Genomic DNA, 12,039 nt, shown 5'->3' with positions numbered 1-12,039 from the left:
CCATAGCCTGTAATGGTGAACGCATCGCTAGCGCACGCCCACATTGGGCATGTGCTAGCGATGTGCCGTCATTTGAGTGACGGACCGCGAACGCTGCGGGGATCTGCGCTAGCGGGATCGGCTAACGCGATTCCTTTTGGGACATTGCGTTAGCGCAGTCCGTAGCGCTATGCGCTAAACGGACTGCCCTAACGCAATGTGACCCTAGCATTACATGTGGGATGAGTTTTGTGTTCGTAAGTAAATGGACGCTTTGCAAACCCCTCAATCTGGAGACTCCAGTTTATTGACATCCAGATATGGCACAAGGTGTAATATTTTCTCTACATATTTCTCTTTCGAGTAAAGGAAGAGATGGGTAAATCAGAGGCTCCGCTTTTCCAAATTCCTTTATTGAACATGGAAACAGAAATATTGCACACAGCGATGTTAATTGAAGCACTGCTCGGCTTGTCATCAGATGAAATATTCCACCATTATAGCTTCATATTAAAATAAAGGCACTGACCTAAGATGACCACTGGACACACAACATTCAAGTAATGTAATGGTCATCCTCTAGAAAAAGGTAAATCCCAGATGTTCCTCCATCTGCTTGTGCCCTAATACACGGCCATCTGACGGCCTTTACAAGCTATTGCGGCAGAAATCGGATGCAACGTAGTTTCAGAAATGGACATTAGGACAACGGCTCATAAGACACAGTTATACTTTGCCAGCAGCCCTAGGATGGTTCCCAATCCATATGCATTGTGGGAGTCATACTAGATTGTGTCTGGTGAAATCTGCCATTGTGTAACTGACTGATCTAATATAACGTTATTGCTGCTGGGGAGTTTCTCACATTGTCCCATAGATAGGAAGACTGATCCCAATGTCCGACATCTACCTCACAGTGAACAGGGCCCGTCTGGTCTTGTGTTGATTAATCCCTGTGCTATGAGACGTTCTGCAGCCATCTAATAGACCATTGTGCTTCATTCTTCACTATTTTCAAGATCTCTGCCTGCTAATAGTGACACAGAATGTTCTTATTTACATGCCCGGACAGAAACCCCATCCTGACCAGGACGTAGAAAATCACGCGACCCCAGAATGAGTCACATTACCTGTATTAATATATGTATCAGCAAACCTGCAGGACAGAAGATTGTCAAGACTGGATACAACTGTAAGAAACCCTCAGCTGTGTGAAGTGCCAGGCCAATACAACATCCAGCCTTTGGATTTAAACAATAATTCGGAACCTTGAAAATAGTGAGGAGCTGAGGCACAGGAAAATTACAGAATTTCTCATACCATGAAACTCAATAATGAGACCTAATATTTAATACGTGTCCTCTCCTGTTTAACATGAATATTAAGTCTCATGCAGACATCTGTGAAACTCAGTGCGTGCGCGGCCCACAATGTGAGAGCGCAGACCCCAATGTGAGCACAGACTGTTGGCGGATCGCTGGACCAAAGCTCAGCATCCTTAGGCACATTAGGCTGTTGAGTTGGGAGACAAGCAGACAGTCCGTGTATTGCAGTCCATCCTCGCACCGATAGTCACAGGCATCTACATGAGTCCTTAGTCAGTTAGGCCATATATGTAGCGGCAGCGAGCCGTGTAGCCAAGAACTGCAATTTTGCAATTCGGTTGTGGGGCCTGAGGTACTTCATCACTACAAGCATCGGCTCCTGCAAAGTCCACACGGTCACTGCTCCTGTGTGTGGACCGCAGGTAATTACAAGTGATGAGCAAGTATACTAATTGCTCGGGTTTTCCGGAGCACGCTCAAGTGGTCTCCGAGTGTTTGTGAGTGCTCGGAGATTTAGTTTTTGTTGACGCAGCTGCATGATTTGCAGCTACTAGACAGCCTGAATACATGTGGGGATGCCTTAGCAACCAGGCAACCCCCACATGTACTCAGGCTGGCTAGCAGCCGTAACTCATGCCAGTTGCGTGTGGACAAAAACAAAATCTCCAAGCACTCACAAATACTAGGAGACCACCCGAGCAACGAGTATACTCGCTCATCACAAGCAATTACCAATCAGTGACCTTTTACAAAGCCTCACTGGATCTAATCTGTGACCCATTAACTTTTCATCTCTCCAGTTTTATCGTTCATTCCTGTCCAATCTTTGTTACTACTTAAAACTAAAATCTTTTTCAGCCACAGGAAACTGAAGAACAGAACTTTCTCATCTCTGGTGCATTCGTCCTCTGCCATCAGAATGAGGAATGTGCATAGCGTAGGTCCCATTATAGCTGCGCTCACCAGCTCCTTGCCGGACGGATGCCAGGCCTGCGACTCAGTTCGGAAATCCAGGCAGCCCACAAACTTTGGTAGATTTCACACTTCTTTTCTCCCTCAGACGTCCTTCCCTAAAATCACCTGAGTGTGGATGGTGCCAGCATCTACCTGCTCCATTTCCTGCAGTCCTGTCACATGTAGGCCAATGATACTGCCGTCCTCCGTCTGCAGCGGGAGGACATGATACTGAGACAGTGCATCAATCTCCTCTGAACTGCTGATCAGGAAGTGGACCTCGGCCTCCTGTTCTGCAGGGACCACCTGCCAGGCAAACTCCTCTTCCTGTGGCTCCAGGCTCCACTCATTCTCAATCAGACTCGTTTTATTGTTCTGAAATAAGAGCATAATGTCTGTTACAATCTTAGTTAGTTACAAGTACTGAATGAGGACTCCTTTTATATAACCCATGATAATAGAGATCCTAGAATGACACTTCAGGTATGGGGCAGCCTTCACCTCTGATATTCATCAGAAGGGCCAACTTGTGCTATTTCTCTGGCCGTCAGCATATACTGCCTCCATTAAATCCATCACTCATCTTGGGGGATTTGTTAACTCTCAGGGGGTACACATCATCTACACCAAAATATCATAATTGCTTATCTTTCACACCAATTTCCGTTTTTGCATTTTCATTTTTTACCTCCCCTTCTTCCTAGAGAAAAAAACTCTTATATTCTGTCCACATAGACATATGAGAACTTGTTTTATGAGTGACTAGTGGTTCTTTAGAATGAAATCATTCATTTTAACAGCTACTGGGAAAAAATTCAAAATGTGGTGAAATTGTGGAACCCCACCCCACCAATTCTGAGATTGTTTTTTTGCTAACTGTTTTTACAGTGTACACTTATTGGTAACAATGACCTTGCAGTATGATACGCCTCAAAAACAGGATTTTTGGTTGCTTACCGTAAATCTGTTTCTCGGACCCTTCATTGGGGACACAGGAACACGGGTGTATGTTGCTGCCACTAGGAGGATGACACTATGCACAAAAAAAGTTAGCTCCTCCTCTGCAGTGTACACCCCACCGACTGGCATTCTGATAATCAGTGAGAAAGCAGTAGGAGAAACAACCAAATTGAAAGAACACAACAACTTAACTGTAATAATCGAACACCGAAAATTAATCATAGAACACAGGAAACAAAGGAATAAATCAACATGGGAGGGTGCTGTGTCCCCCAATGAAGGCTCTGAGAAACAGATTTTATGGTAAGCAACCAAAAATCCTGTCTTCTCTATTGCTTCATTGGGGACACAGGAACCATGGAACGTCCCAAAGCAGTCTCTGGGGAGGGAAAACAGGGGAAAACAGAGTTCCATCAGGTTGGAGAACTCACCACTGCCGCTTGCAAGATCCTTCTGCCTAGGCTGGCATCTGCTGAAGCGTAGGTATGGACCTTGTAAAATTTGGCAAACATGTGGCCGGAAGACCAGGTTGCCGCTTTGCAAAGCTGTAGGGCGAAAGCCCTGTGGTGCACCGCCCAGGAAGCACCGACTGCCTGGGTAGAGTGAGACTTAACCCCAGGAGAGGGCACTCTGTTCTTAACCCGGTAAGCCTCCAAAATTGCCGTTTTGATCCAGCGGGCGATAGTCGCATTGGAGGCCAGTAGGCCTCTTTGCATACCATCTGGAATGATGAAAAGAGTCCGTCTTCCGAAAAGAGGCCGCTCTAGCCAGATATACTCTCACCACCCTGACCAGATCTAGCTTGTTCAATGAGCACTCCAGATAAGTCGGAGCAGGACAAAAAGAAGGTAGAACAATGCCCTCATTGAGGTGGAAGGTGGACACCACCTTGGGAAGGAAAGAAGGCGGAGGCCGCAGGACCACAATATCCTGGTGAATGACCAAGAAAGGCGGGTGACAAGAAAGGTCCACCAACTCCGAGACGCGCCGGATGGAGGTGATGGCGACGAGAAAGGCCACCTTCTAGAACAGAAATGACAGGGAAACCTCTCAGAGACTCAAAGGGAGAACCCTTCAAAACTAGATTGAGATCCCAGGGATCCACGGGTATGGAGGAGCTGCATGCGCTACTCCCTGAAGGAAGGTCGTGACCTGCGGTCGGGATGATAACGTCTTCTGGTAAAGAATGGAAAGCACTGATTTGACCCTTTAGAGAACTAAGGGCAAGACCCGCATACAGTCCTGCCTGGAGAAACGTCAAAGTAAAAGGGAGAGAAAAGGACGTAGGTGGGACGTGATTGGACTTGCACGAGTGGAAATAGGCCCTCCAGGTTCGATAGTAGAGCCTGGAAGACTATGGCTTCCTAGCCTGGATCATGGTGGGAATCACCCGATCTGAAAAACCGGACACTTTCAGAACTGTGGTTTCAACAGCCACGCCGTCAAACTAAGCGACCGAGAATTTGGGTGGCAAATCAGACCTGGAGACAGCAGATCGGATCTGTCTGGAAACCTCCAGGGAGCGTCCGTGAGAAGGTTGACGATCTCCGCGAACCAAGACCTTCTGGGCCAATCCGGTGCGATCAGAATGACCGACACACCCTCCGCCTTGATCTTCTTCAACAGCTTGGGAAGAAGGGGAAGGGGAGGAAACAGATAGGGAAGCACGAACTGCGACCAAGGAATGGCCAGAGCAACGGCGCCCACTGCGAGAGGATCACGGGACCTGGAGATGAACCGAGGGACCTTCCTGTGCAGTCGAGACGCCATGAGGTCCACATCCGGAGTCCCCCATCGAAGGCAAATCTGATGGAAGACTTCCTGATGCAGGGATCATTCCCCTGCCATGAGGCCCTCGCGGCTGAGAAAATCAGCGGACCAGTTGTCTACGCTGGGGATACGCACCACGGATATCGCCGGAACCGTCACCTCTGCCCAAAGGAGGATCTTGGATACCTCGGCCAATGCCAAGGAACTCCGAGTCCCTCCCTGGTGGTTGACGTATGCCATTGCCGTGGCATTGTCAGTCTGAATTCGGATTGGCAGACCCCTGAGAAGCCTTTCCCAGTGAAAGAGATAGAAAGATGGCCCGTATCTCGAGGACGTTGATCGGCAGAGTGGACTCCTGCGCCGACCAACGTCCCTGGACAGTCAGGTGACAAAAAACCACCCCCCAGCCAAGAAGGCTGGCGTCTGTTGTCACCATCTGCCAGTGAACGGGAAGGAAGGACCGACCCTGGAAGATGAGGGGCGACGTCAGCCACCAATTGAGGGACCGTTTCACCCGGGATGAGAGCTGAATTGGACGATCCAGAGAAAAGACAGACTTGTCCCACTGCCAAAGAATTGCTTGCTGAAGAGGTCTTGAGTGGAATTGAGTGAAGGGGATCGCCTCCAACGTTGCCACCATCCTCCCCAGGACCTTCATGGCTGATCGGAAGGATGTAAACTGAGGGCCCTGAAGCAAGCGAACTTCCCTGCAGAGAATTAACTGGGAAGGAAAATTCTGGTCCGACGGGTGTCAAACAGCATGCCTAGAAACACGAGGTGCTGAGTCGGAACAAGCAGGACTTCTGTTGACAAGCCACCCGAAACGGGACAGGGTGTCGAGGACGATGGTTAGACTCTCGTGAGCCTGGGAAAAGGACGGAGCCTTGATGAGGATGTCATCGAGGTACGGAAAGCGCACCAGACCTCTGATCCTCAAAATGGTCATCAAAGCTGCCATGATCTTTGTGAAGACCCTGGGAGCAGTTGCGAAACCGAAAGGCAGGGCGACAAACTGGAAATGCTCCTGATGTACCGCAAAATGCAGGAATCTGATGTTCCTGGATTGTAGGGACATGGAGATAGGCGTCCTAAATGTCTATGGAGCACAGAAATTCCTGTGCCTCCATGGAAGCGATTACTTAACGAAGGGATTCCATCCTGAAATGTTGCAGATGAACTCTTTTGTTCAATAACTTGAGGTCCAGAATGGGACGAACCGCGCCATCTTTTTTCGGCACCACAAACCGGTTCGAGTAGAAACCTGTGAATCGTTCTCTTTCTGGAATGGGAACGATTACCCCCGAATTGAGGAGGGAGGTGATGGCTGCAAAGAAACCCGGGACCAGAGCCGGGTCTCTTGGAGGGCAAGATTCGAAGAATCGATCCTGGGGCCAAGAAACAAATTCCATTTTGTATCCTGAGGATACAACTTCCCTGACCCATGCATCCTTCACCGAGGTGAGCCAAACGTCTCTGAAGAAAAGGAGACAGCCGCCCAACTTGGGAAATGCGCTGGGGTCTCGTTGAGAGTCATGCCGAGGTAGATCTTCTAGGTACCTTGGGGGTAGTGGGAAAGCCATGAAGGGGTAGGCCTAAAGGAAACCTTCTTCCTATCTTGATGTGCTTGCGGCCTCTGCTGGTGGGATAGGAAATCTGTCGTCGTGGAACGACGAAAGGGCCAAAAGGACTGACTGTCGCTTCGGAAGAGGCTGGCGAGGTTTGGACTGGGGGAGAAAGGAACTTGTGCCCCCCCATGCCATCCTTAATAATTTGGTCCATCTTTGAACCAAAAAGATGTGATCCCTGAAAAGGCACGCTGGTAAGTGACTTCTTTGATGATAAGTCTGCCTGCCAGGCCTTAAGCCAAACAGTCCGACGGATGGCAACAACGTTACTGGACGCCTGAGCTCCACAGGACGCGGTATCCAGGGAGGCAGAAACCAAATACTCTCCTGCGTGAGAAATCTGGCTGGCAAGCTATGCCAGCTGTTCTGGTTGAGCTGCAGACAGAATGCCCTGACTGAGCCGTTTGGCCCATTTGGCTACAGACTTTGAAATCCAAGTGGAAGCAAAGGCCGCACAAAGAGGACGCAGCTGCTTCAAAGGCCGACTTCGCAAAGTATTCTATAATTCTATCATTAGAATCCTTCAGAGATGCTCCACCAGAAAGCTGGAGGACCATGCTGGTAGACAGTCTAGAAACTGGTGGATCCACGGAGGGAGAAGCTATCCAGTTGGCGGTGAGTTCCGGAGAAAAAGGATATAACATGCCAAGGCGCTTTCACCTTTGGAAGCTTCTTGTCAGATTCTTTCTTTCTCTGGCCAGAAGCTCCTCAAATTCAGGAGGAGCGAAAACATTGGAAGTTGGTTTAGACCGTCTAAACGAAACCGCCTGATCTGCGGGTTGCGTAGCGGAATCTTTAATGCCACAGATCTCGTTAATCGCTCCAATGAGGCTCTGAACCATAACCCTCATGCTAGCGATTTGGTTCGAATCCAGCTCCAAAACATCTTCTGAAGGCGTGTCCGAGAACGCCTCGCCTGACTCGGGAAAGGAAGACCGGGAAGAAGCAGAATGCTGAGAAAGACCGTGGGGTGAGATGGAATGGGAAGAGGATTCAGACCAGCGTTCCTGTCTGGATCTTTTGCCTCCTATATAGGTAGGCTCGGACGGAGCCTCCTGTGACCCGCTGGCTACTGCGTTAGTCTGCAGGGGCAACCTATCAAGTACGGACACCAGGGTCTGAGACACCCTTTTGATATCCGCCACAGATTGGGACAGAGAGGAAGCATACCGTGGGATAGGGGCCTCGCCCTCAAAAGGGACAGCAGGGGGGTCCTGGGAGGTGGGCACAGTGGGTTGCTGCAGTCCTGACAGAGGGAAGAGGACTGACCTAAGGGAAGCCTGCATTTACAGGAAGAACATACAAAATGTCAGACTAAAGCAGAGGAAGAGGAGGAAGCAGGAGGACGGGGACATTCTCCCTTAGAATTAGATGTAGTGAAAAACAGACCCACTAAAAGATGCCAGAGGGTTAGGGGACAGGAGAGCAGAGGAGAGTGTCAGTCTGCTGTGCAGAGCTATCACTGCAGATGTCCTGTAGCTTCCAGGCTGTAGGGGCTCCGAAGATCGGTAGGGAGGGCAGGTCCTGCAGAGGGAAGCACCGCTGGATGCACACACCGAAAATGGCAACCGCTGGAGGTGCAGGGTAAAAAGGCACGCTGCAGAGAAAAGGGCTTGCGTAAAGGAGCAAAAAAAGCCTGCTCTCTAAGGCCGGAAGAGGGGTGCGGAGCTGACCAAGCGATCCGGGAGCAGAAAGATGGCGCTGGTCGTAGACTGCGCTGATGCTGGGAGGAGTGGGCGGAACCAACCGCGCAAGCCAGGGGGACAAAGATGGCACCAATCTCAGGCAGTGCTGTGGCCAGGAGGAGCGGGCGGAGGTAGGCGCTGGGCTGCAGGAAGGAAAGACAGGCGGGAGAAAGCCCGCCCGAAGGAGAGAAGAAGGGGGGGGGGGGGGTGAAGTTACAGCGCCGGAGTAGTCCTGAAACAACCTAGATTAAATCCCGGTGAGGGAGAGGAGAAACGGCGCGGAGGCACAAACTATCACCAAATTCACCATCGCGATTGCCCCGGTTTGTGCCTGAAAAATCCAGACACATCCAAAAGGTATATGTGTAACCAACTGAGGTAGTGAAGTCACAACACGATCAAGATTATATAAAAAATATAGAACGCTTTATTAGTACATTTAACAGGAATATTCCATATATATCAATACGTAGAAAATATAACTACAAATAACCGTATATATAATATGCAGCAGTGGTAAACCCACTGTTGCACATGGACTTGAATAAAATTGGCAACAAAGACAAAGTATAGAAAGTGACTGATCCTAATCCTGCTAATCTACATAAATTGGAGAAAATATTATGACATAATAGTCCATAGGTTGTAGACTTATATGGCCGCTACTTGTACATCAACCTGATGGAGCATGCTGATATAACACCTGAATGGATTATAGGCCCATATGGATAAGGGTAAGTATTAACTAGATGGACATAATAACAAAAGATCCAAGTGGACCCAGCCTATATATACAGGAGTGAATATCCACCACAAAGATATACTTATAAAGTCAATCCATTACCTGCGGCCATATCAGTATAGGATAGCAGTCACACTAACACCTCGACGCGCGTTTCGCTGGCTACGCAGCTTCGTCAGGACCAGTTGCCAATTTTATTCAAGTCCATGTGCAACAGTGGGTTTACCACTGCTGCATATTATATATACGGTTATTTGTAGTTATATTTTCTATGTATTGATATACAGTTAGGTCCGTATATATTTGGACACAGACAACATTTTTCTAATTTTGGCTATAGACATTACCACAATGAATTTTAAACAAAACAATTCAGATTCAGTTGAAGTTCAGACTTTCAGCTTTCATTTGAGGGTATCCACATTAAAATTGGATGAAGGGGTTAGGAGTTTCAGCTCCTTAACATGTGCCACCATGTTTTAAAGGTACCAAAAGTAATTGGACAATTGACTCCAAGGTTATTTCATGGACAGGTATGGGCAATCCCTTCGTTATGTCATTCTCAATTAGGCAGATAAAAGGCCTGGAGTTGATTTGAGGTGTGGTGCTTGCATTTGGAAGGTTTTGCTATGAAGTAAACATGCGGTCAAAGGAGCTCTCCATGCAGGTGAAACAAGCCATCCTTAAGCTGCGAAAACAGAAAAAACCCATCTGAGAAATTGCTACAATATTAGGAGTGGCAAAATCTACAGTTTGGTACATCCTGAGAAAGAAAGAAAGCACTGGTGAACTCATCAATGCAGAAAGACCTGGGCGCCCACGGAAGACAACAGTGGTGGATGATCACAGAATAATCTCCATGGTGAAGAGAAACCCCTTCACAACAGCCAACCAAGTGAACAACACTCTCCAGGGGGTCGGCCTATCAATATCCAAATCTACCATAAAGAGAAGACTGCATGAAAGTAAATACAGAGGGTTCACTGCACGGTGCAAGCCACTCATAAGCATCAAGAATAAAAAGGCTAGACTGAACTTTGCTAAAAAAAAATCTAAAAAGCCAGCACAGTTCTGGAAGAACAGATGAAACCAAGATCAACCTCTACCAGAATGATAGAAAGAGAAAAGGATGGTAAAGGCATGGTACAGCTCATGATCCAAAGAATACCACATCATCTGTAAAACACGGCGGAGGCAGTATGATGGCTTGGGCATGCATGGCTGCCAGTGGCACTGGGTCACTAGTGTTTATTGATGATGTGACACAGAACAGAAGCATCCAAATGAATTCAGAGGTATTCAGAGACATACTGTGTGCTCAGATCCAGCCAAATGCAGCCAAACTGATTGGACATCGTTTCATACTACAGATGTACAATGACCCAAAACATAAAGCCAAAGCAACCCAAGAGTTTATTAAAGCAAAGAAGTGGAATATTCTTGAATGGCCAAGTCAGTCACCTGATCTCAACCCAATTGAGCATGCATTTCACTTGTTAAAGACTAAACTTCAGACAGAAAGGCCACAAACAGACAGCAACTGAAAACCACCGCAGTGAAGGCCTGGCAAAGCATCAAAAAGGAGGAAACACAGTGTCTGGTGATGTCCATGAATTCAAGACTTCAGGCTGTCATTGCCAACAAAGGGTTTTCAACCAAGTACTAAAAATGAACATTTTATTTAAAATGATTGAATCTGTCCAATTACTTTTGGTCCCTTTAAAAACAGGGTGGCACATGTTAAGGAGCTGAAACTCCTAACCTCTTCATCCAATTTTAATGTGGATACCCTCAAATGAAAGCTGAATGTCTGAACTTCAACTGCATCTGAATTGTTTTGTTTAAAATTCATTGTGGTAATGTCTATTACCAAAATTAGAAAAATGTGGTCTCTGTCCAAATATATATGGACCTAACTGTATATGGAATATTCCTGTTAAATGTACTAATATAAAGAGTTCTATATTTTTTATATAATCTTGATCGTGTTGTGACTTCACTACCTCAGTTGGTTACACATTGTCCTATGTGAAGAGGATCATAGTTAGTTTTGTATAGAGGAATTGTTTTGGTGGTACATCCAAAAGGTAGCCCACAAAGAAAGGTGCCAGGAAAGGGGGACCCTCTGACAGATAAAAGTCCTGGGGCCACTGCCGTAAAGCCCAAAATATTTCCCCTACCCTTGAGAAAGGAGATCACTGGCTGAATGACCCTGAATACTCATATACTTCTTCATCTGTATATCTTCTCTGAAAGCAGCTTGGGGAAAAGAGGAAGAGGTACCTCAGTCTCCAGGGAATGCAAATGACGTCCAGAAAGATCTTGCTGATGGACGTCCTTGTCTCCTCAAACCGACAGGCTCTGGTGGATGAGGGGGTGGAAGACGGGGCTAGGACCGGTCCAGATCGCCTAAACACGCTGCTGTGTTAAGGGCTGGGGTCTTGCCGAGTAAACTTATGAGCATATGGGGTGGCAGTACACGCCGTACTCAGTCTTTTTGTGGGAGTACAGTTGTGACCATTCACACTGAATCCCTCGGGGTACATGAAAAGAAACGACGCACACTGAGGAATATTTGGGTCTAATGAAAGACAGGTGTCCACCTTCTACTGACACTAAGCTAAACTGATTATCAGAATGCCAGTCGGTGGGGTCACTGCAGAGCAGGAGATAACTTTTTTTGTGCATAGTGTCAGCCTCCTAACTGACTATTCACACTGTATCCCTCCGGAACCTGAAAGAGAACGACGCACTTTGAGGTAGATAAGGGTCTAATGAAAGACCCCTGTCCACCTCCTACTGACACAAAGCTAAACTGAAGTTCAGAATGCCAGTCGGTGGGGTGTACACTGCAGAGGAGGAGCTAACTTTTTTTGTGCATAGTGTCAGCCTCCTAGTGGCAGCAGCATACACCCATGGTTCCTGTGTCCCCCAATGAAGCGATAGAGAAAACATGATTATGGCAATAGCAAATATGTCCAGTTTTATTATTTTAGTAG

General features: G+C 47.5%; 1 protein-coding gene across 4 annotated transcripts in view; it reads right to left on the bottom strand.

Annotated features, from left to right (window-relative positions):
- Nucleotides 1-371: 371 nt before the first annotated feature.
- Nucleotides 372-12,039, bottom strand: part of LOC138664289 (oocyte zinc finger protein XlCOF28-like) — a 105,318-nt gene continuing 93,650 nt past the window's right edge. For 3 of the 4 annotated variants that reach the window (XM_069750863.1, XM_069750862.1, XM_069750865.1), the window contains exon 15: nucleotides 372-2,633. In XM_069750863.1, coding sequence (XP_069606964.1) covers nucleotides 2,361-2,633 — 273 coding nt within the window. In that variant the 3' untranslated portion in view covers nucleotides 372-2,360. The remainder of the gene's footprint in view (nucleotides 2,634-12,039) is intronic. The other variant, XM_069750864.1, reaches the window with a different exon arrangement.

The sequence above is a fragment of the Ranitomeya imitator genome, chromosome 2, assembly GCF_032444005.1.
Source record: "Ranitomeya imitator isolate aRanImi1 chromosome 2, aRanImi1.pri, whole genome shotgun sequence".
In the NCBI taxonomy this organism is placed as follows: Eukaryota; Metazoa; Chordata; class Amphibia; order Anura; family Dendrobatidae; genus Ranitomeya; species Ranitomeya imitator.
This window is presented reverse-complemented; position numbering and strand designations above follow the sequence as displayed.